Source organism: Watersipora subatra, chromosome 7, assembly GCF_963576615.1.
Source record: "Watersipora subatra chromosome 7, tzWatSuba1.1, whole genome shotgun sequence".
NCBI lineage: Eukaryota > Metazoa > Bryozoa > Gymnolaemata > Cheilostomatida > Watersiporidae > Watersipora > Watersipora subatra.
This window is the reverse complement of record NC_088714.1, coordinates 60,706,244-60,732,656: the sequence shown is the minus strand read 5'-3', so window position 1 is coordinate 60,732,656 and position 26,413 is coordinate 60,706,244. Positions and strand designations below refer to the sequence as shown.

The 26,413-nt window shown below is 35.7% G+C and overlaps 1 protein-coding gene across 1 annotated transcript in view; it reads right to left on the bottom strand.

Annotated features, from left to right (window-relative positions):
- Positions 1-22,983, bottom strand: part of LOC137400942 (microtubule-associated protein 10-like) — a 39,438-nt gene extending 16,455 nt beyond the window's left edge. The window contains exons 1-13 of the mRNA XM_068087280.1: positions 22,961-22,983; positions 20,924-21,131; positions 19,594-19,691; positions 18,404-18,609; positions 17,334-17,551; positions 9,776-9,902; positions 8,090-8,256; positions 6,446-6,572; positions 5,337-5,461; positions 4,399-4,519; positions 3,849-3,959; positions 1,266-1,334; positions 244-388 (exon numbers count right to left, since the gene is read on the bottom strand). Of these exons, the coding sequence (XP_067943381.1) occupies positions 244-388; positions 1,266-1,334; positions 3,849-3,959; positions 4,399-4,519; positions 5,337-5,461; positions 6,446-6,572; positions 8,090-8,256; positions 9,776-9,902; positions 17,334-17,551; positions 18,404-18,609; positions 19,594-19,691; positions 20,924-21,131; positions 22,961-22,962 (1,724 nt within the window). The 5' untranslated portion in view covers positions 22,963-22,983. The remainder of the gene's footprint in view (positions 1-243; positions 389-1,265; positions 1,335-3,848; positions 3,960-4,398; positions 4,520-5,336; positions 5,462-6,445; positions 6,573-8,089; positions 8,257-9,775; positions 9,903-17,333; positions 17,552-18,403; positions 18,610-19,593; positions 19,692-20,923; positions 21,132-22,960) is intronic.
- Positions 22,984-26,413: the final 3,430 nt, after the last annotated feature.

Here is a 26,413-nt window from a genome sequence, read left to right as displayed (position 1 = left end):
TGTACGTGAAAATTTGTCTATGGACTTGAGGTCTATTGACCCGCATGAACAATAGTCAAAGCTCCTTATAGCATTAGCGTAATTAAAAGGCTAGATACCTGATGATGACTCAGTTGATATTGCTGCCAAAGACAAGTAGGCAGAAATTATGTATTAGGTACAGTAATAAATTTATTTTGAGTTTTGAATTCCGCAGTAGATGTAAGTTACAATCGCGCCTGAGAAAGGAATGAGGTCACTGACCTGGGGGTACGCAGCGCTCTTTGATCTGCCACGTCTCTTTTTACCTCCGCAAGCTCTCTTGACAATCGACCCATCTCTGTTGACATGTCTAGGTTCTGCTGGCTAGTGTAAGAGCGGAAAGATCGAGGGCCATCCGCTCGCCTCCCTAACAACATGAAAGCATTAGCTTGACTGCACGTATTTGATAACCTTGATATGCGTATGATAGCCCAGTTATGCTTCATTATGTACGGACATAATGCTAAAAACTGTCCTTTGTGCGCTGATGAGATGAAAAGCAGTTGACTGGATACTATTTACTTCAGTCTCCATAATATTTTATGTAAGCATATAATTATGTAATATAATTATGTAATATAATTATGTAATGCAAAACTAAGATTTCTGAGTTTTAGAACAGCTCAAGATAAAAGGATTCTGCCTCTGCTAATTTTATAGCAATTTTATAATATAATATTATATCAACAAACTATTATGAACAAAATCAATATTGAAACAACATAATTTTGAACTATTGCAATAATTGCAATAGGGGCTCATATTAATGGACAGCGGCATGTAATATATTTCAATTCTTTAGCAATACGTTACTACAAAATTATGCATAATAAAACACCCACAATTATTTTGGTAATATATATATATATGTTATTTTGGTAAAGAGCATTAAGCTATCTTGAAAAATGTAAGAAAGAAATAGGACAGAAGAAAATGAGGTGATGATAATGTATTGCCACAGTAATAAATTGAACTAATACGTGATCTTGCTTGATTTATCCTACATGATACTTAAAAAGTGATCTAGGCTAATACTTCGCATTTGTCCTTGACATGTGTCAATGCTTGTGATATCACTCCAAAAATTGCTACTGGTTCAAAAGTAAAATGAAGCTGTCTGCCTGGCAATGCTTTTCAAACAGAGTTTATGGTAGTTTACTTAGATTTTTAAGAAGGCAAATTACAGAATTATCTAGGTTTGCTATAAGTAGTAAGAGTTATTCTCTCCTGCAGAGACATCTCACCTTTTGGCATTCTCAGCTTCGTTGCCTTTTGATTGCGGTCAAGCACAACAGTTTGACCCGTAAGGGAGTCTACAATATACCAAGAGAAAAGTTGCAGTAGTCAAAGTTATGGGTTTTTGATGAGAGAACCTAACTCCCACTCAATGAGACAACACAAAATGAACAGAAATATTTAAAACAGGACAAAAACACTGTTCAGGAGCTAAAAGCTGGATGACTTGAGAGAGTCTGGGAAGACAACAAAAACAAGCCGAAGCAGAGGAGACAAAGACATGATATTCTAGAACTATATAGTGTATATATAGAAATCATATATAGAAATTACAATTTCAAATTTATGCTTATTATTATTAATTACCGAGGGAGAAGTAATGGAGAAGGAGAAAACGTGCAGAAGATGCTCAACGATTGATATATATGGACATTATGATATGTACCGTAAAACCTCTATTTGAACACCACCTTTATTTGAACGTCATCTCTATTAAACCGCCCTTTGGCATTCATTATGTTTGATCTTTTCGAACCCATAATAGAAAATGATCAATAGAAAAGTGTCCACAAAATGGCACTAATAATGGCTCGGTTACATCAATAACAATTCTTTCATTGCGTCTGTAGACGGTTTTAGTGACAATGTGTAGAAGATCGCTCGTGACAATCATCAGAACTAAACTCTGATTTGGAGTCACTAAAGTCTAAATTCAATCCACAAGGTGGTTTACAACGGTAATACAACCTAATCTGTAAACTTTCAAACATTCGGATGAACGATTAGATTCAATTAGAATACTATTCGGGAACAGCATGCGACGTAATAACAGCCATAATTATGGTGTATCAAAGTCCATTTTTCTAACTCCAAAGCTCTTTTAAGTTTTTCATCAAAACTTTGAAACCAATACCATCAAAATAAATAATAACTGTATCTGTCTAATATGTTTTACTCAACGTAGTCCTTTGTTCAACTCGGTGTGATACTTGGACATATATGAAAAAAATGTTTAGCGCATAAGCTGAGGCCGACGGCATAAATGTTGCTCTGCCCGAATTAGAGTGCAAAATATTGGCGACATTAGCATCGCTCCGCCAGTGAAAGGTTTAAATTCATCTCCCCAAAATTCTGACCAGCTAGTCGAAAAATAAAGTGCCACCCTTTATTTGAATGTCACCTTTAACTGAACTCCGCTATTAGAAAAAGGTTGAAAACTAAGGTGTCATGGCGCTCACATAGAGGTTTTACAGTATATGCATATATAGCCGGATACTTTGCACAGATGTAATTCACACAAGTTTACCATTTTCATGCAAACAATAAAGAACTTTTGCTAAACACAAAAAACTCTAACAACTTTGATTCAATCAAAGTCTTACTGAGTAAACTTCACAAAAAGGTTTGTCAGCGAAGGTAAAAAATACTTTTTAAACATATCAACTTATAATTTTTAAGAACCACAATGGAGAATCTAACATGGGGGTGCAGGTGTTAACCTGAGTGTAATCATATCGAATTAGTACTGCATGACTTAGTAGAGTCGATGAGCATAGCCAAAACAGACATCTATGCCAAACATTTGCTATGCATATGCCAGAGAGTCTAGCCATGACTTGACTGTGGTCCGACTTGTAGCATACTGTTTGAAGAACGGCTAGTTGTAACTAGAGAGTACCACATGAACTTGATACCCCGCAAGTTCGACAATGCACCAAAAATAACCTTACAATTGTCACAAAATTTGTAAGAAACAGATGTGCTATAGCAGTTATGGGCTGATCAGCATTAATTGCGCATCCAGTGAGTCCAATTTCTTCGGCCAATTCCATCCAAACTTCACACATATATGCCCATTGCCTTCTGCCAGGTTACGAAAAATATTTGGTTGCAAAACTTCATCTGGTTTTTGAGAACCAGCCTCTTAGACACCGATCTGATTATAGAAACTTAAGAATTCACCTTCGCATGTGTCAAGGACAACTACCCTCCATGAACGTGTTCATGGATTGTTGTTGTGAAAGCAATGTAGCAATTTGCATTAAAGTTCTACAAATGTGCTGTTAGCATCTGATTGAGAATGAAGGAAATATTAGACAATGCCGAGCTTAATGCTAGCATGTCATAGCACAGTTTGTTCAGACCGCAAAAGAAATGCTTTGGGTGACTGCAGAGAACTATCAATACTTCTGATGTTTTCTTTCCAATCGTTAACATGAAATCTTCATTTTGAAATACTACCATCTGGTTGTGTAATGGTGCTTAAACAACTTAAGAACTTAATCTGATTTGAAATTATCCTTTTTACTTATAGTCAAGGCAAAAAACTCATCATAATAGCATTTTTTGATGAAGACTCAAAGGACAAGAAGTGTACTTTTGCCAATAGAATTATCGAATGAGATGTTGGAGATACAAAAGCTCTACATTCATACTTCAACAAGGTGGGCTGAGTGCTGAGCATATCAGCGCTCATATCAATGCACAACGGCAGCCTGTTTGAGCACTCATCACTCTTGTCACAAACAACCGACGGTCTGACACCAATCGCTTTGACAACCCACCAGTCTGGTCACATACAAACCGCTGACCTTTTCTCAGCTTGTTAGCTGCTTCAGCCTCCTCAATCCTCCTCAGCATGTCAGGATTTGTCTTAGATAGCCTTAGCTTTTGTGTGTTGGTGTAGCCAAAGACCAATGGGCCTACAAATTGACCCAGCAATAGGAGAAACTGCCAACATAACTTTCATGGCAGGAAAGAAAGAAATGATCGGCAAAAGAGGCGATATGTTTTTTTTCTTTGTTCAATTCGGCCACACCAGTATACAAAGCTTGGAGCATGTTCCGCTGCACAAGCTTCAAACATTACCTAATTTGTCGTGACATCTTCCCGATACCAAACATAGAAAGAACCAAGCTAAAACAACATCGAAATGAAAAGCTGACCTTTGTTTTTAGTGGCAAGAACACCAAAAACAGCTTCGAGAAAATTTCTAACGGATGAAAGTTATAAGGCTTATTAGCTATTGCATTTGTTTCATTTTTAACAAATTTCCAATTTATTTTGCAGGCCAACAAGCCTACGACTTTACTTAGCGTATGTTGGCTTTCGACTTGTGCGAGCTATAATAGGTTTGCTTACCCTTCCGATTGCCGTGCTTGGACTGAGGCCTCGGAGGGGGAGAGGAAAGACGAGCCCTGGGAGAAGGCGTTGGCTTTCGTGACTCCATAGCAGACTGAGCTCTAGCTATTGGGGAGGGAGCCTGTTAAAAGATTGACATGAATGATGAATGCCTTTATAAGTGACAAATAAACTCTCATAAGAGAGAGCGTGAGCATTTAGTTATAACTGAGAAGCGTAAGTTACCGTAAAACTTCTATTTGACCGGCAATATAGGAGAAGGGTTGAAAAATACAGCCCCATGACGTTCAAATGGCGGTTTTACAATATTAGAAATTCCAACAATCAATCAAGACTATTTCAGCTAAATTGCAAAAATTCAGAAATGTTTCAAAATATAGTTGTTTGAACAAAATAAAACAAATTTGCATGTGAAGCAAATAATCTTTATTCCCTTTTCGCTAGACATTCAGAATTAAAGTTTTGCAGAGCCATTGTGAAACTTTACCTAAAAACTAAAAGTTCATAAATTACTTGTGCAAAAACCATGTTCGAACTCTACCAAGAAATAACTCTATGGATAGCAGAAATAAAACGTATATAGCTTTTGCATACTCAATCTGACAAAATGTTAGATAGAATAGTGCCTGAATGTAAGCCTTCAATAACGGCGTGAAAAAGTCATAGAACCATTACTGGAGAATTGTCTTACCCCAACATTACATGTATTTTCGAAAGTCAATTTCATTCTCCGTGTCAAACTTTTATGTGAAGTGAATTATGAAGATGTAAACTAGCATATCATCAGTTGAACTTTAACCTTCAACATAAAAGTCTTCTGAATGCATGAATCATGGACAAGAGCCATTTATAGCTCTTTTAAACCATTGCTATGTAAGTTAATAGCAAAAATCTATTTATACCCAGTCTACAAACTAACCAAAAACGGTCTCACTTACCTCCTGCCTTCTCTTGCCTCGAGGAGATTTGACTGGTGTAGAGGCCACATTTGGTAGAGGGTGTTCTTGATGCACTCCGACACTCATAATTTCTGAGAAGAGTGCACTCAGCAGGGGATATGCATCTAGAGTCAAATGCGAACAAGTACTACATATGACCTAAGCACTGATTACAGCAAGGCTGCTGTGACCTTTTAGAATTATGGAACTAGTTAGAAGGACTACAATATCAATTTAGTTTTTTATTGGTTAAACGAAAGATATATTTATATCAACAGACCAGGAAGTCATCACCTCAAATCTTCAAATGTTGAAAGAAGCATGAAGCATACTACACTGACTAGTTTGTATAGGAATATAGCCAGTCTAAATGACCTTAAGATCCTAAACTAATATCGACTTGTAAAAGTTTCAGGGAAATGGTTAATTCCAATTGGAGTTGTCTACACTATGGGAGAGAGAGAATAAGTTCCGATGAAACACTACTCTTTTTAGATCAATGCTAGAAGAAATGCTTTAAAATTTTGATACAAACAGAAAACAACTTAGCCTACTTCAGCCTTTAAGTGAAGACATACTAATACTGGATGACTCCTCTGGACTACCTGATTATCCTAGGAACAGTGCGTATGTAATAATATGATTTTTTTTAAGAAAACGCTACAAATATACAAAGTAATTTTCTTGCTTGTTGCAAAGCAATTTTATTGATGTTTCTTGTCACTCCACAATCCTTAAGTATTTTTAAATTGTGCTCCAGACTCAATAATCTAGAATACAATTGTGTATCGAATCCATAATTTAAAATTCTCCACATTGAACATAAATACATTTATGTTGAGAAGCGCATTTGTTATCTTAGCATCAGCCATTTGAACTACAAAATGTTGCTTGCATTCGTGGCAACCATAAAAAGCCAAAATGCGCATTTTGCATCTGACCCGAGAAGTATTGCATCAGCTTTACTAATCCTATTGTGCAATAATTGTGAAGCCAAAAACATAATGCACTTGCTATAAAGAATAATAGAAGGAATCATGCAGTCATTACTCAGAGTAGCAAGAGATGACAACTCACAGGAGGCCTTGCGCAAGTCGTAACAAACATACCGGGCGCAAGCATAGCTTCATTGAAAACTTTGGGTAGCTTCGGAGGATCCAATGGAGTTGCCTTCTCTTTAGGATCCTGACTAACCACCGCATCATCCGCAACTGAAGCTGTCAGGGGTTTCCCAAACTGGAAGAAAGCGATGAGGCATAGAGAGTGTATGGAAATGATTAAGCGATATAGGAGTTACATATCGGCTGAGAGCTGCATATGCCAAACAGTAAAATAAGTTACTGATCTTTTCTTGTCATTTTATTTTATGTACTTTAAATCGTATCAAATGCATTATTAGGGAACACACAAGTTCTATTTTTCGAATAATGATATTTATGCTATAAAAACTTGAGCCTGCCCTGCGCCTCGGACTGTCATTCAATAACTTCATGATCTAAAGTAAATCATCCAACTAGCTGACACTTCAATATATAATTTAGTAGGAGCCCCGTTCGTCCATCCATGCCACGCTTCGAGGTAAAAAAAGATTGCTTACAAAGGGATTTGAAATCTCGACTTTCGGCTTATCATTCTGACACTCCATTACATGTACCTTGCTAAAATTCTAAACAGTTTTTCAGTGTTATTAAACAGGACGATCTCTCACAATGCACTGGACTGACAGGGTAGTAGCAGATATAACGATAAGAAGCCTGCCAAAGCTGGAACAAATCTAGTTCAGAACACCTGTCTCACATTGTCTAACCAGAGCCGTCTGTAGTCTGTTCTGTGTTCTGATACACAGATGGTGAGTTTGGGCTATCTGCCAACTGGCCTATTACATAACACTGCTAAAAGATGAACTTGCACTAAATTTTAATAGATTTCATCAGAAATTATCCGTATTTTCTATCATTTGTGATTTTTTTTGCATGTTTGAGGTGATCTGACTGCCAGAATGTTTCTAGATTAAAATTAACAAAACTTGATCGCGGTTAAAATACTCAAATCAATGATGGGCTTTAACTTATTTGCTCTTTTTTGACATCAAACACAGCAAGACTAACGACATATTACAAAGCAATCATTATTTCAATATTAAAACTAAATAGCAGACAAAGCGTAAAGGCGTAATACATGCCTATTTAAAGGCATATTACGGGCATATTTAAAGGTAAAAATAGAAAACAACAATATCCAAATAAATGAGTATCAATAATTAGATAATAGTAATTCTATCTTCAATAATTTAATAAAATACTTCTTCTGTACCAATTACCTTGAGCAAAAGCCTCATATTATGTACTTTTATAAGTGCTCCGTTTCGCTACTCAACAGATTTCATATCAGAAGCACTCGTTGTGATCACCAGTTGACTAGCAATGATGTCTTATTACAAAGATGCTCATATTGATGGTAAATTCAACAATTCAAGTAGCTACACACCAAACAATAAGTATCTGATGTTTACACTGCTTCACGCGATACCAATATTTCTCAATAGCCGATATCAACTATAGCGATGATAGCAACTAGTGGTGTCATTTCGTACGTAAAAGTACAAAATGTTTATTAATACTACTCCAACTGCCTGCTTGTTAATATTCTGTTTCAGTGTGCTACAGCATAACAATCTTGAGCTACTACCTAAAGCAAAGATTTAGAACATATTACCCTTTTAGCCAAAAGGAGCAAGGACGTTAAAATCTTACCTGAGATTCAATCAAGGGAGTGGTATGACTAGTTTGGTTTTCTGAGGCTTCAGACACATCAGCAGAGGGTTGAAAGGGAATGGTACGCTGTGCTATTGACGCTTTGTTATAGTACAGTGGGGGAGGACAGTACACTTCAGGAACAACCAGTTCAATTCCCTCATCAACTGAGAAATAAACAACACAAATGCAATGATAGAAAATAGTACATGATGCTTAACACTCCCACACTAAACAGTGAAATATACCGTGAAACCTCTAATTGAATGCCACCTCTATTTGACCGCCACCTCTATTTGACCGCCACCTCTATTTGAAAAAAATCTCAGCTGCTTGAACAGCTATAATAAAGATGATATAGAAAAGGGTTATCAATAACGGAGACACTGCGATCATCTTGATGGTTTTAAAAACATTTTCAGATTCATCCTTCAACTAACTCAGAAGTCGATGATTAGAACAATGATCTTTTGAGGTTAGATAATACACTTGTCTCCATAAATTCCTCTGATCTTCACATGGTATAGTAATCAAAAACTGAGAAACAAAAGAGGCCTGCTTATTCACAATTTTACTTTCACAGAACTTGTCACAACTTGTCAGAACTTGTCACAACTTGTCAGAACTTGTCACAAAAACGAAATAAATAATAAAATAAAAACAATAAATTTCACTGTATTAAGAAATCTGGAAGTTTTCATTTTCTTGAGAAAAAAAAAACAAACAACGACCAAATTTTTTTACAATTAATGACACCAAATTTCAAGCTTAAGAATTCATCCCCGACTTATCTGGCGGTCACATATTTTATGACACAATATCTAGTAAATTTCAACTTCAAAAAACCAGTGCAAATCATAATTACATGATATGAAATATAGGGACTTATTTATAAAATAGTAAAATACTAGTAATCCTACTCCAAATGAAATGGATCAAACACAAAGTCCCATTCTTCACCATTCAAATTGTCATCGCTAGATTCTCTTATGGAATAACATGTTTTTTAGTTTAATGCTTTTTCCATAGTATCTTCCCATAGTATCTTATTTGTAGTGTCTGCCCACAAGCACGCACGGGTAATCCATTTGATACATCTACTATCGTCCATCCATTCTTTTTCTTGTACATTAATCATGGTTCCTGACAGATATCTGTCTTGTGGTATGGCTTTTCTGTAGAAAATGTACATACTATCAAAAGTGGCGGTTTTGTTCTATTGGTGAGGCAGGCCAATGCGATGATGAAGTATTGTTTTTTGCGCCTTGTGGTCTTCACTAGAACTGTCTTCTTTCATTATTTTGTTAATTGCTGTATGCATTGCCGACAGCACAAACGATGGGCGTTTGTGCTGATGGTGTTTCAAATGCCACTTCCTCAGCTACAAATTGCTTGCCTCTGATACTGGCTGAAATAGTAACGATCAAACGATTTGAGCCAGTGAAATGGGTCGACTTATACAGCAGGTACATGTCAAAACCAACAATTTTAAACGAGAATTTAGATCCCGACTTATACGCCGGATCGACATGTACGCTGGAATTTACGTTATTCAAGTACCAGATGCTGCCACAGCTTGAAGCGGACAGTAGAAAGCCCAACTCTCACTCAATGAATGACCAACAGGCTATGATATAATGACCAGTAAGTCAATTACGTATAAGACACGGACTCACAAATGAGTACCTTCATCCAGCCTCCGCAGTTCCAACTGTTGCTTTTGCTGCCTTTTATCAGTCTGAGATGTCTGTGTGTCTTTCTCTATCACTTGCGTAGTTTGAAGCTGTTTGTCCACCAGAACTAGTGGATACCTCTATGAAAACAAACAGTATGTAATCATATATACGATAGCACTAATGGATGCTTCCATGAATACAGTATGTAATCATATATACTATAGCATATCAAATATATTGGTTACTTCTATGAACACAAACTGCGTAATCATATATACATGTAAATTATAATAGCACTATTGGTTACTTCTAAGAATACGGTATGTAATCATATACATGATAGCACTATTGGTACTTCTATGAACACAGTATGTAATCATATATATGATAGCACTATTGGTTAGCTCTATGAACACAGTATGTAATCATATATATGATAGCACTATTGGTTAGCTCTATGAACACAGTATGTAATCATATATATGATAACGCTATTGGATACTTCAATGAACACAGTATGTAATCATATACATGATAGCACTATTGGATACTTCTATGAACACAGTATGTCATCATATACATATTATAGTACTATTGGATACTTCTATGAACACAGTATGTATTCATATATATAAAACTTAATACACCATGCATGGTAGGCTATTGATCAAACTAACTCGGCCTCAAAAGCAAACTAAATTCTATTGTTCTGAAATAGGGAGGCAATGCAAGATAAAAGGTTTGGTGCTATAGCTTTGAAAATCAATAGAGACATTCAAATTCAATTTGTGCCAACATTTACCACATGTTAAGATCCTTGTGTATTACATAATATATTCCTAAAGTAATTCTTTCCACAGTGCTAACACCAACCACGAGACCTTAATTAATACTGCAGGTGATTACACGAAAAATGAAAACAAATGAAGACCACAATGGAAAAACCAGTGATGTCACATTTTGGTTTTTTGGAGTTATTGCTACCTACCTGTAATTTTGGCACTGTAGAATTGTATGGTGAATTAAAAATTTGGAAAAACCAGTGATATTCTATGAAAAACTGTGTTTAAATTTTATGCTCAAATGAATAAACAGGAGATGTCCAAGCCGTAATAACTTATGGAAAAATCGACTAAGTCCAATAGCTAACCAATCAAAGAGCGTTTTGCTCTTTAACACGGTCTTGCATTGTTTAATGTTGCTTAGCTAGCAGAAACGATCGATGCGTAACATGCGCTTGTTCGTTAAATTAATAATGATGGCATCTGGAGATAGATCGAGTCTTCAGAATAAACTGAAAAGCCTAGAAAAACAAAGAAAAAATGGTAGTGCACAAAAGCAGGCTAAACAGCAAAAGGTTTCTAGCCACACAACAGGAGAAAATTGCTTATGCAAACGGTAAACATGCTTTGTAATTGTGTGCAGATGACAGGCAGAAGTTGTTTACAGATTTTAATAAATTTTACGCTACAAAGAATACAAAACGATTATTTATCTTTGCTAATAACTGTGTGTTAAATAGAGAGAAGAAGGCCCCATTGAAAGTCACATAGGTCCCGAAGTAGTGCAGTTAGATTCATTCTGTGATGGATACGCTGAACAGAACAAAAACTAAACACTCATTCACTATTTTCATTGGCTTTTGCATGAAAAAACCTTTTTTAACAAGATCACAATAAGCTATTCAATGTGTGAACATTCTTACATAGAATGTGATTGAGACATGACTGCGGTGAGTTGCAAGTCAAATGTAGATCTACCGTCTAATTGCGTAAAGTTGTTTTTAAATGCTCACAAACATTCTAAACCCTTTAATACAATTTATCTTAACAGCTCAAAGTTCTTTAATAACACAGAATATCTTAAACAGATGTACCAGACAACTTGCCCAATGAAAACTAGGCCTATACGTCAAGTGAAAGCTGCGAATACGGAAAGCAAGCGCATGGCGTTTTATAGAGAATCGTGAAATGGCAGTTACATCGAGAGTGCTATTGAAAGAACCAACTAAGCTTCCTCATTGAACTCAATCAACTATCATCACCATCAGTCGATTGCCAGTCAGCAAAGCAAAATACCAAGATTGGCAGGTCCTTAAACAATTTTGCAAACTAGAGAATCAACCAAATTTTGACAATTTTACAACCAGTGATGTTGTGACAGCAGATAGTGATGAAATTCAGACATTGTAGTGAAACTTTAAACTGTTATTAATTACTGGTTGTGTTTCAGTACTTATATTATAGTTAAATATAGCTTGAAGTGGAAAAAATATAATGTTTAATTGATCAAAACCTTTTTAGTGCATTGAAATGGAAGAATAGGTGATGTCCGTTGCCAACATGCATGTTCATTTTTGACCACTGAATTACAAAAAAACAATATTCTGAGTTAAAAATATTATTTTATGAGCAGCAAACTATGTACAGTGCACCCTCAAGATACGATTACCCCGATATACGATTTTTTCACCTTACGAAGTCAAACATTGTGATTTCTTCACCTCGCTATACGACTTTTATTTCACCATACGAATTGGAGAAAAGTTTCGCCTGAGTTAAAATTTGGCCGTCGGTGTGCTCATAACACACGTCGAAATGAAAAAGACACCGAAATATAGTTTGCCGAAAACATTCTTAGAACGTTTAGAAGAGACACGAGGATCGACTTCTCTCATGTCCGCGTGGAAATTTCGTGTAAAATACACAAGCGAGAGCAAGTATTCATTTGTAGCGTTATTATAGCTTTTACTATAAACTTTTAAGTCAGCATACGTATATAACTACAAGTATCTACATTTAATTCGTTATCTATGGAATCTGAGACCGATACAAACGTTACAAAACGAAGGAAAAATGATTTCCATGTCAACAAAGTTGGATGTCGTAAATAAGAAGGGACCTGTATTATTAACATTGTCAAGGAATATGATCGCAACCAATCAGCATTTGCAATTATTATTAAAACAAGAACTCAATTAAAGCAAGCACAAGAAAGAGCTTCCGACTGAAGATTTGAATGAGCTAGGTCATGCACGCGATCGGCATTGAAAAGGAGCAACCCTTAAGTAAAACATGTGGCCCGCCACCTCATTTTATGTGGCCCGCGAGGGCTTAATTACTCATTCGCACGAGAATCATTCTCCCGTATTTATAACGTTGCCAGGCACACACCAACGCGAGTAATCTTGCCTCTGAAATTTATCTATTCCTTGTGTTGTTATTTTTACATTAAATAAGAATAATTTTAATTAGTCAGAAAAAAATTTTTCTCGCCAATCAAACAAACGCACATATATGCCTCAATGATCTCTCTGGCAAAAGTTATAACTAAATTACTACGCCCATTGTGACATCTAACTGAACCGAAAATCATCGCCGTCACTTAAAAATTTATCGTTCGCGATCAATTTTTTTCAACTCCAGAAGTAAATATGCAGATTCAGAAGGGGTAAGACAGTGAAAGACTGCATAAATCAAATCTAAACATTATTTTTAATGCTTCAAAGCTTTTACTAACTTTTAATTTTGTCAATTTGAATCGTTACACTCGAATAAAAATGCACTTTTTAGGCTGTCAACCGTAGTCAGACAAAAGTTATCATTCAATCTCGATAGGATCATATTCATTCTTAGAGCGGCCCCTGAAGTCTAAAAAGTCAAGAACAGAGTTACTGAACATATTGTTATTGTTTGAAACATGTTTATGACAGTTTATTTGAGTTATATTGGAATGTAGATTTGCTATGCTTTGAAGATAATACTCGCGAAGAAAAATTCGAAATTATAGTTTCGTGATTTTCATGTGCATGACTAACTGTACATGTATAAATAATATTCATAACTTTGTATTGTATGTAATAAATTGCTAATTTTAGTCAAACACTGTATATTTTGTAATTTCTTTGGTGCAAGTCTAACTTTGTTTCAGCAAATAACAAATAATTTTTTGATTTTTTTGCTGCTTACATATTGATTTTGTGTTGCTGCTGTTGCAATTATTTAGTGTTTGCAGATTTAACGTGTGTATGCCAACAAATTCATGTTCTCAGCAGCTCACAATTTTTGATTTTACTGAAAGTATGCCCATGTTGATGGGTATTGGGTAACTTTTCTGATTTTTTTTCGAAAACAAGTGTTCTGCATGTTTTGCTGTGCAACTGTTCTGTTTGCAACTTTAAGTAATAAAGTCAGAGTTATTTAATATCAAAGACTAGTTAAAGTTATTTTACATTATTCGATTACATTTCATTACAATTCTATGTTACATCTGGCCCTCTGAGGACAGCCATTACGCTGATGTGGCCCTCGGTGAAAATGAGTTTGACACCCCTGCCCTAGGGTATAAATACGTACAAACTTTGTATGTATGGTTACATTGATTCTTGTGCACATTTCATACAGGACAAACTACTGTACCACATTCTCTGGATCCTTTTACAAGCGCTAGCTAGCAATTTTCTGCATTGCACCATCAATTTTTTCGTAGAAAACTTGGACAGGAATGGACAACTTCTTTTAGCCTGCTAAAAAATTCCAATTCATTACGTTTTAAATTTATTTTCAAGTGTACAGCACCATAATTAGCATTGATACGTTTTTGCCTCCTCTCTGCTTTACTCGCTACATGTACCAGCTAAAGCCACATTACTCCAAAGGTATGTACGTCCTGTATAGAAAATAAAATTTTATTTTTCTTTTCGGTAGCCATTAAATGGTCAAGTGTGCGAGAGGCCGCTTTCTATAACCGCATCGCTCGGCCTTATTGATTTAGGTTGAAAAAGGTTTCAACCAGATAGGCTAAAGTTTATAGTGAAAGTGAAGATAGAAACTGCTGAAGGATAAAATTTCGTGATAAAAAGTTGAAATTAAGTAAAATAGTTAAAAGTACATACTAAAACTTAGTTTTAAGTGTAGGTTTAGCAAGCTAAACTTACTTGAAGTGAATTCAAAGTTTATGTTATGCATACCTTTTGAAGGCAAGAACTCCTTACCGTACGTACAGCATTTGGTACACACATTATAATTTTGTGTTTTATTGCAGATCATAACCATTAAAATACACTAAATACAATACAGTTACTGTAGGTAACTATAATTACTAAAATTAACATACTGTTTTGTTGCTAATTGTCAATATGTAGACATTTTTATTAGAAAAAATTGACGATTTTTACCAGGGGGTGTTTGCATTGTATAATTACAATGGTCTCTATACCCCTACATACGATTTTTTCACCATACGATGCCAACCCTGGAACGAATTAACATCGTATCTCGAGGGTGCAGTGTATCTGTCAATAAACCTGCATATATTTGTCATAAGCTGTATTTTGATTGCGTGATCCAGTCTCAAATCTTAAAAATTGATTTTCTTGAAACTGCAAAAGTGTGACACCACTGGTTTTTCCATTGTGGTCTTCAAATGTTTCATTCAACGTTATATGGAAAATTAAACAGAAAAGCTAAATCACACGTAAAAAACTACATTAATAAAGTGATAGCCTATTAAAAGGTGTTTATTGTTACTTTAGCTTGGGGATAGCAAACCAAAAGTAGGTTAAGTGATGCATACGTTTGGTGGAAAAGAGAGACTAGGGGCTAAACTACGTATAGGGGGGAAAACAACGCATAGGGGTGGGTATCTTTATTATATATGGTGGGCTAGCACTAGCGCTGGATAACGATTCGAGTGCATTCGGTTTTTCGATAGTTGTTCTCTCTCGGTTCATCGATTCAGAAGGAGAAGACAACTGCGCATGAACCAAATTTTACATCACGATTCGATTCAGTGTTTGCGCATGCCACGCAGCAGCTTCCTAAGCAAATTTTCGTGAGAGCATTGATCGGTCATCAAATGTGTTTAGAGTTTTTTTCATCCAAATTGTAGCAATAGTCTTGACTCTTGCCAAATTAACTCATGTGATGTTTTGTAGTTAAGACACTTATATTTGTAATATCTTATTATGGTATTAATCTTCATTGATCGTATTTGTCCTGAGCATATTGTAATTTATTTATTTATATTTATTCAATTGTTTTTAAATTAATCAATTTGATGTTGATTCATTAAATTTTAAAGAGGACAACATTTTTCAAATTGTATTGGTTAATTAATATTAATATAATTGAAAATATCACCATTACTTAAACATTTTTTGCAAATACATGTATTAAATATTAGTTTACTATTTATTAATAAATATACAAATCTCGGTTCGATGCGGTTCATAATGCCCATATGAGTAAACCGAAGTAACAAATGAAGATTCGGTTTCATTCAGTTTCCAGGAGAAAACAACTCTGAAATTGAATGCATAGTGCAGGTAGACATCAAACAGCTCTAGCTAGTACCCTGTTAGTCTAGTGCGCCGTGAGAGATTGTCAGGTGTGCAGATAAAGTAAAGATAATAAGTAGTCGCACAATTATCCAGATATTGTAAAGATATTACCCAGATATATTCCATAAAGGCAGTTGATTGGTGCAGGAGTTAGAGTGTCAAGTTATCAAGTAGGAAACCGAATGTCACGAGCTGGAGTCTCGTCGTAAGCTATCTTTTATCCTAACCTTTAACCCCGGCGTCGAATAGACAGATGACACCGCTGTTATTATAGCAAAACTATCTAAGTGCCTGACGTTGCGCTGGTAATAGAATAATTACCAAATGAATTTGATTGAGTAACTTACCTGGAAAGCTAGATCGTGACTAAAATCTTTACTAAGGCCATACCCATGTTCTGGTTCAGCTTAACAATCGTTTTGCGGCCAACAGTGTTAGTTAATAACATCAATCAAGCGCTTCAAGCGTGAGTATCTTAACCAATGCAATGACTATTTGACCAATGAATCCATTGTATTCCATGTAACTTAACGGATGAGTTCATTGCCTCTCTACCTGAAGGCCCCGAGATCAAATCCAGCGCCGGGACAATTTTTTATTGCTAGATTTTAATTGAGATATTGGACCACAGGGTTTGACAAAAACAAACACTGAGATTTATACATAGATTTTTGTTATACTTTATTTTTAGCATAAAACATTTTTTGCCAGTTTCTTTGCAAATTAGGCCTGATAATAGAAAATTGATGTAAATTAGCATTGACGATGTGCGGTGTCCTTAACTTATTGTAAAATCACCATAATCATCGACCCTGAACCGAGGGAAAGTGATAAGAGAGATGAGAAAAGTTGTAGACACAAACCGATAATATTGCATTTATTGTATAGTCAGTAAATTAAAAAGTTATTTCCAGTTTTCCCTTTTTGAAGAGCTAAAGGGGTTAGTTTGGACAATTTAGGCTACATGTATTTTACTGTTTGTATAACGTAAAATCACTATAACGTAAATGTTTCTGGAACAGATTATTTACAGTGTAGGAGTGTCTACTGTGAATGATGAAATTTTGCACTGCGTATTAAACAATTTGCGTGCTAACATAACGATAACTAGAAGGTAGAAGACTAATGGTATGTTTTAGATATGATAATGAGAAACTGTATGCTTTACCACAGACAATCACAAAGATGCAGCTGAATAAGGGGCTGTACACAGACCCCCCAACCTCACCTCCGCAGCCTCTTTAGTCTCCAGATCAGCCATAGCGTGCGAAATATTATGTTCTTCAACCATAGCTTTAGATGGTGTTGTAGCCATAGTCGCTGTATTCACTGAGGGCATGTATAGTCCCGCCTCGCAATGTTTGTGGGAGACAACAGAGTTCTCAGGCAAATGAGTAAGCAGTGCCATACCGAGGGAGCTCAGTCTACACCCGACTAGAACCTGGCCTGCACCAAACACCAAGAAGTCTTATGAGCACAAGTACTGGCTGAAGACCTAGACTGTTTAATGAATTATAGTCTGCCACTCAGTTTCATATTTTTACAGTAGCCGGGGGCTCTTGTGTAAAAGAGGGATGAACACACCATTACTTCATTGGTTGAAAGTATTTAGACGTTCTAAAAACTGGGCTCCGTCTGTTGTGTGAGAGGGATACTTTTTTACACATTAATTATAGGTGTCATGTATTCGTTGAAAGAGTGAAACGAGGCCTTTTTAGTTAATAGTTCATGTCTATAGATTACCCTTTCATCGACTGTAAGAGGAGTAAATAGTAAATACACTTAGGAACTCCAAGTAGACCATGATTGACCACCATTTTCCCAAGTTAAATTTTGCGTCCTATTTTATCATTGTCATCTAGCTACTAGCAATAACGGCAGAATTATACAACTGTAACAAGGCACAGCAACACCTCAGCAGTTGTGAGTTTCGGTCATCAAGAATATCAACTATATACAATAAGTAACGTTAACTAAGTTGACAAACATAGTCTGACCAGCTTGCTCTTCCACCTGCCCACAGAGACAAGCAGTCGACATTGGGACAAGTGCTAGGAAAGGTCATGCACTTAGAAAGTCAAAACAAGTATAGCAGTGCTTTATGAGGTTCGGAAAGAATAGTGAGTGACACCTTAATGAAATACCACATTTGAACTTAACACACTCCGCACCTTTTAGGCAGATTTAGATTGGCGTTTATATAATAACTTCATTAATATTATGAGTATTACTTTCATAACAACTAAAACTATATTAAACCTTCTAGATCTAGCCATTTAGATCCATCTCTTCTCTTACCGATAGCGTGGCCCATGAGGTTATGGACTGTCAGGGAGCTCCGGATGCCGCTGCTAGCTGGCACAGACACTCCATCCTTTAACAGGAGTTCATAAACCTCATCCATAGCTTCAGTGAGGGGCAGAGTTGCGCTACCCACAAGGGTAGGTGTTGGGCTGAATCCATCAGCTATAATGATGTAGAGCGGTACTTGCGCTAGCAATGTTCTGTAACAAACGCGTAATAGTCAACAATTTAGTATTCTAGCTTGGAGAAATTAGACAAAAGACTGTAAAAATCAAATATTTTCAATTTATTAAAATATAAAAACCTAAAAACGAAAGGCCTCTATGTATTAAATGAAATATACTATAAATACCCATAAATCAATCTTTCTCCACGTAGTTTACTTTTTACATGTTGCTTAGAATAGAGAATTGCAAAAATATGAATACATTGTTTTTTTGACAGAAATATTTTATTTTACACGCATAAATAAAATTGTTAGACTACTCAATTTAGCCTATTAACAAATAGCGGTATTTTTTGCAATTAATGGAGACCAGCACTTACTGCAATAAGTGAAAATCTGCGAGAAAACAAAATAAAATCAAGTTATCTCGTTAGACTTTCAATTTATATTTCAACTTCAGTCCCGGTGATTCAAGGCAGAGAATGCATGGAATGCCAGAGAATTCTGGTATTTGTACTTGTCATTAACCGCGTTCATTGTGAGAAGGAAGTCCATTTGTAAACATGAAAGAGGGCATAACTCTTAGTTGTAACAATGCATCCGCATGTATGTACATGTAATTCATAAACATATTCAGCGAAGAGACTGACAGCGCATGTATTGCTGTACGTATGTATAGAAATAAGAGTAGTAGATGGATAAGAGGCATGCTGAACAACATGACAAGTAATTTTCACTTCTACACTTAAAAAAATGTAACTCAACTTGAAAATAATGAATGGCAACTGCTGCTACCAAACTGATGCTTACGGAGGTTTCTTACTAGGTCAGAGTATGAGAGAGATTTATGTATTTTAATTTTTTAATGGTTTTTTAATTAACCTTTTTTTAAATTTTAACAAAAATGAAGTGAAGCAGTGAAAGGTGATCCACAGCGTAGCGAGGAATTGCTGTATTCTGTAAACACTGCTTGGAGTTGCTTCCTCTTACAACTCATAAGAAGTTCATAAAATCCTACCTCAGATCATCTGGTGGAATCCTGTAGAGGCAAGATTTGCCAGAGTTGAATTCATAGAAACCAGATTTGTTCTGGTAGTCCTTGATCTGATCAGGAACCTGGAATTAGAATGGCACATAAAAAGGACAACTTCAGGTTGTGAAAACTGCAGAAAAGAGAAAATAAATATAAACGTATATACAAAAATACGTATCTTAACATATGAGTACAAGAAAATTACTTAAAAATTTGCAGGTGACGCCTTAGTAGTAATTCGACCAATATGACATCTCTCTTAATGAATTTAACTTTGTTATTGAGTGTGTCCATTAGTCTGCGTAAAAACATTTCCTCATTTTTGACCTGATTACATCCAAGCTTTACATGCACACGATCCACGCCTTCCGTCAGGTCAGCAAAATTATTAGATTTCAAACCTCCGCCCGGACCGTGAGGACCAGTCTCTTAAACACCCATTTGATTAGAAACTCAACAACGCGCCTTCGCATGCATGTAATACCATTACCCTCAATAACCACGCTCATATATTGCTAAAAGTCAGCACATGTGCTGCAGGCAATCCAATTTTGAAAATGAAAGAAATCCCGGGCAACTCCAGGCTTAATGCTAGTTATTAAAAAAATCTATCACAAAAACAATCAACTAGCAAACCTATAAAAGTAATTAAATAAAGATTATACTGAAAAGCTGAAACTTTTAACAGGGAATTACCAAAAAGCTTATCTATTAAAAAATAAGACAATCACAATCAGAAACACGATCCTTGCAAGGATGTTAGTAGATGTTCATAGCAGGACAGACTGCTTCAGATTGTCCTTCCAAAGCAACAAACCACTAGACTGAACATTAGCTTTAACTTATTGTTATCTTTAATTATTGCTTATTACTTGTATTTTTAAGACTATTAGCAAGGTAACTAACTAGCAACATCTAGTGAAAAGAATGAGCTAAGTGCATTGGACACAATGATAAGAACAATAATGATAAGAACAACAACCTAGGCAATTTTCGAATCAAGATAATCAACTAAAACATAGTTTTTAAGTGCAGACCACTAAAATTAAATCCTAGGCAAATATCTAGCAGAAGTCTTATCCACTATGACACTATATACTAGCTCACCACAACAATCAAAGTGATGTACAAAATATCTTAAGCTATAATAATCGATACCAAAATGGTTTTGTAAACCACATCAAGTCAACCGGCCTGATGATGGTGACAACGCAACAACTTTTTAGTAGAATATATGTCTACAAGCTACCACATTAAGCTTAGATATGATTATCATCGAAGTTATAACATGATAGGTGAATGCAAGAACACTAACTGTATATTCAGGGTCGATGGTGAGCTTTGCTCGCAACCTATCTCTTTGAACTTCATCTAGAAAGTGAAGCGAGACAGTGGGAAAGTCGAGAAATCTAAAAGCTACAGATGGAAATCTGCAGACAACACCAGGGCTGATAGTTAGCTTATCAACGGTGAACTCGAGAGAGAATAAAGAATCTGTCACAAACATATTAAAGCATTCTTTCCTACAAAAGCATAAACAAAAAGTAAATATATATATATATATATATATATATATAGAGAATCCATACATTAAAAAAAATTTTGAGTTACAAACTAATAAATTGCTGTTGTAACAGGTTGGTGACTTCTAGATCATAACACAATAAACTAAGACTTTATTTTAACATGGATTTGTTCCTCTGATAATCATTTATTGTATGACAATAAATGATGAATGCAATACCCATGCACATTCATTTATGCTCTATTAATTAAGTGTTGCTGTAATTGAAGCCACAACGTCTTAGGCATTGTAACCATGAAGTGCCACATATTGCCAAGTATTAATAAATATAGGACACCTGCCAGACTTGGTTCATATTGGTTTTATATCTAAACCTTGATAGCTACTCCCTTTTGAAATCTGATCAATTTGACTAAACTCTAGATGGCACCTAGGGATAGCATTGTAATTCGGAGTACATGAAAAGTAAAGCTGAAATTATACATCAAACATACATTAACTTAGCTGTGTTGTATGGAAGTATTAGCAAAAGCAGATACCAGAAGGAAAAAATGCCTAAATCAAATGAGATATGCGGAATACTGCAGTGAACAAAACACCTGGTACAATAATGGACCATTAAGAAAAACAATAACCGTACACCCATCACCAAGGGCGTTAGAAACCTTCAGTAGAAGTAATCTATGAAACAAGAGGCGTCAATTGACCTGCCGGATAAAAATCACTAAAATAAATCAGAGAAAATCAAAGGCACACAGCTCTGCCAACCTTTACCAGACCCGACCAAAATAATAGGAGATAGTCATAATTTTAATCAGTACACCCTTATGACATACTTAGACAAGTCCACTAAATTACTGACCATCTATAACATAAAGAACAGAACCTGAGCAACTGAACACCTGCTCATAGGCCAATGGAGACATCTATAAAAAAGAACAGCTCCAATGACTCTTCTGCCTTTTTCTCTCCTAACTGCTAAAGATCTTTCTATTTCAACTGCTCAGTCGCTCTATCTATAAACCGTCATGACTGTCATTTGACTGTAAAGACTCTCAGCCGTACGAGACTGAGCGAATGAACATGGATGACCGTTTGAGTAAGGGTGTAACAGTCATTAGCTATCTCAACCTTTTGCCATTAATATTATTGTTTTAGAATTGTGTTAGTTATGCATTTTAATTGTTGAACTTACAGAGTAAGGAAGTATCGTTTACGGGTAAATATCAGTATTGCATATAATAGCTCAACAGCTTCACTAGTACCTGAACCAGTAATAATCCAACTAGTTCAAACAACATAAGCAAAAGTGCACAAACTAAACATAGTTAAAATAGAATAAGATGACAAACTAAATTCAACACTCATGTATGTGTGGATGTGAGTTAAGTGTGTGACATAGTTCCTCTCTAATCCCACCTGAGTGCTGAATCAGTTGAGCTCCTAAGAGAAAGCAGTGAAGTTAGGATCACACCTTGGTAACTGTGAACATCTACTAATAACTAGATGGTGACTATAATACATGTCCGATTTTTTGCTTTCAATTTTCGCAGTCAAATTTTACAATATGTTTCCATTAAGTACTACAGCAAACAAATTAAGTAGCAGTATACACACTAAACAAACAAACCAACAGATAAGTAGTTTAACTATTATAATAATAATGGAATTGAAAAAAAAAACTTTTTCCCAATACATGTACCTAATTTGCTCGCCGTGTTGTTACACTTGACTGGCTGTTTTAGAGTCCAGTGGTTTAAACATGCGGACTAGCGATGATATTATAAATAAAAACAATGTTTAACGTTGTTTTCATACACTAATTACATTCAGCAGCAACTAAAATATAGACAATATCATATTTTAGTACGAGTCTCAACATTTTGAAAACGGTAATGGCGCGTTTTACCAAGCGCTTGCAAGCGGTAATTGTCAGCAGCAACCACCAATCAGCAATTTGTGCCTACGATCTATAAGGTTTTGCGTGAGTCTAAAAGCGACGACCGAATTCTCTATTATCAAAGAATAAAATTAACTTTTGCTAGTATCCAAAAGCGGGCGTGTAAATGAACGGAGGTTCACCTCGCTCAAAAAACACTTGGGCGTAAAGTAGCGGGTCACGTAAACTATTTTATTATTTATTCACCAATAAATGATTGCGTTATTTTTGTAAAAACTAGCTTATCACAAACTGCATTGCTAAACGACTAACATACAAAGATATTTGGTGGAATAGCGCTTAAGCATGACTTGAAGTTTTGTAGCGTGCAACTACATAGTGTGCAACTACCGCAAGACAGCTTTCAGATCAGATCAGATAAAAATTTTCCGCAAAAGACCCTCCAATGGAGGTAACAAACAGAATAGCGGAACTCAGCTTAAAAGAGCAAGCTAGCTATTCAACCTCGGCACGAACTTCCCTCACCGTCCGAGGCCAAAAAGAATATCTTAACTGATCGGTATTAATGTGGGGCAAGTAATACTTCCCAAATCGAGTAGACAATGCAGGAGGCCTTCCCTCTTTATCAGAACCACTTTCCCTGACTTTAACTCCCACATTTATATCAATATCGCCTCCGACGATTCTACCAAAAATATTTTTACGCAGTCTGGATCGTCTCTCCTCCAGCGATTCAAAAGAAGTATTCTCTCTTAAATTAGTGAAACTAGTAATTCCTTTTTTCTTAAAAATAAATCTCAGTGCTAGGTTTTGTGTCTGCTCTAATGATAAAATATCTTTTTTAAGATGTGGATCCCAAACCACGCACCCATATTCAAGGCCTGGTCTTACCAAGGATGTATATGCAGCCTTTCTAGTTCGAGCATCCGCATCTCGGAGTACCCTTCTAAGCATCCCAATTAATCGCTTCCCTTTAGATTCAATTTTGCAAATGTGTGTATTCCATTTTAAGTCACTCTGGAGCTCTACTCCGAGATACGGATTAGATAAGACGCTTTCTAGTTTTTGGGTACATAAGAAAAAAGAAGTCTCTTTATTTGACATGAGATGGGATTTTCCCACTGAAAGGTGGTAACATTTCTTTGGATTAAAACTCATCTGCCAGAGATTCGCCCAAGCCTCAAGTGAATGCATATCTTGTTGCAATGTATTGGCTTGATCTCTTGTGGCATATACCAGGGCATCCAGCTTTGCCCTGAATACCAGCTTTGCCCTGAATCATTTTTATTCTTTGTTTACTTTTTCATCTGATGCATCTTATGTTTAATTAACCAAATATATTTTGGACCAGTTTTTCGCTTTTGCATATAGCAACGTAAACGAAAAAAGATTATACCTTCTATGTAATCGTTCTTTAGGCAATGTAGCTATTTTCAAGCTTCACTCTGGGTATAAAAATTAGTGTAGGTGGGCTTGGTATTTATCAGGTATTGCCGTATTGGGTAGCTTGAGTATGATTGAGTTATTAGCTCTCGCGCTGTTGTGACCCTTTATAAAAAATAAGTTTTGCGAAGTTTCTATTAAGTATTAATTCCTTGCATGAGCTGAGTTTGATGGTGTGCATTCCACTAAAGATTGCTTTTGGCCCAAACCAGGGAATGGCTAATTTTCGTCAGTAACTCGTAGTTTGAATTTTTCAGCTTAGCATATTGCTTCGTGTTGTTGATCATTAGTGGTTATTGGTGACTATAGTCTCAAGTCATTTACTGTATGAGATAGAAAGCCAATATAGCATGTCTCACTTGATGCATATGTTGAGGCTGGCTCATCCCCTGTGCTGGTTCTGTGACCATTGCATTTTGATTCATAGGGTGAGCACAGGATCTGGTGTCAGATTTCATCAAGCAGTATTCTGGATAGCAAAAAGGATTTATGAAATCTATTTGTTATTTGTTCAGTAGCTTGAGCTCTTTTTGAGTGTCTGTCATTTAATAATTCCTTTTGAGTTTCTAAATAAGCATTGCTTTTTCTTTCTGTATATGTTTTATTGATTCACAGGTTACGCTATCAACATAAGGATCCCAAAGATTTTTCCCATAGTCCAATTGTGGCCTACAAAAAAGTCATTTAGGCAAGGAGCTAGCCTTTTTCAAAAGGTTTATGTTGAGAGTATTTGTTACTTCACATAACTTTTTGTATTTTATTTAGATAGGAATATGATTATAACATTTAAGGCTTCACTCCGTATCTATTCCAAGGTCTCTACGCAGTCTCAATGACACATTTCAGAAGACTACTACCAGTGAGAAATTTTCAAATGACATGCCTTACTGAAAACTATTACTTCACATTGTTGAGTGCTGAAGGGAATTTTCGATCTACACATGTCTTCGCCTATTCATTCAGGGTGGCAATGTTCAGCTTAAATAGCATTTCTTCGCCATTTCATCTGACATTGGAGTTTAGTGTAGCATCATTGGCTTACAGGCTGACCTTGTATGTCAGAGCTAAATATATATCAGGAAACTTTTGGAGCTTTTGAAAACACAGAAACGTCGGATATCAGAGTTCTCTCTTGCAACAAAACACTGCTTTTTTGTTAAGAAAAAATTGAATCTAGTTTAAGATACTAAGATTTGTATCCAAACCTCTGCAAATCTTCATTTCGACAGGCTATAAAAAAATTGTCTAACAAGATTTTCAGAGGTCTAACCCAACGACATGCAATAAAGAGTTGTTTGCCACCATTTTGGCAGTGTCATAGAAAGTGGCAGACAGTATTTGCAGCCCAAAAACTTTCTACATCCCTGTTTGTTGTCTTAAAGTATTTTGTGTAGAATTTCATTTAACTAGTATAAAACCTTGGGCTCAAGTATATCATAAGATGTGCTTATCAACTGGTCATCGAATAGCTTACAGCGGTAGAACTGGCATTGGCTTTATTTGTTTTTGAAGGAGCTATCTATTATCTATAGATGCCTATACATTAGGATACTTGAAACAGGATTGATTAATAGTCCCATTTTCTTACCAGGACAAGTCCAAGGGATTTATCATTTTTCAATTTGTAGCTGATAGTCATACTTTTTATTTTTGACAGGTCGCAATCATAATTGTAATTTGTAAGCATAATTTTTCTTAATAGCATTTTGATATTTTTAGTTTTTTAGTTGAAAAATGTTATTTGAAGTACAGTCATGTTTCTTTTATCAGTGTAACAATTTTTTAATATCTAGTAATGCAACTAAATATTTGAATATTCATAAATCAAATAGTGTGGTGGATTTTACCGTGCCATTTTCACGGTTTCCCACAAGCCGAGTAATCACGAAGTCCGAGTTGTTATCTGAACATACAATGTATATTTACATAATAAATAT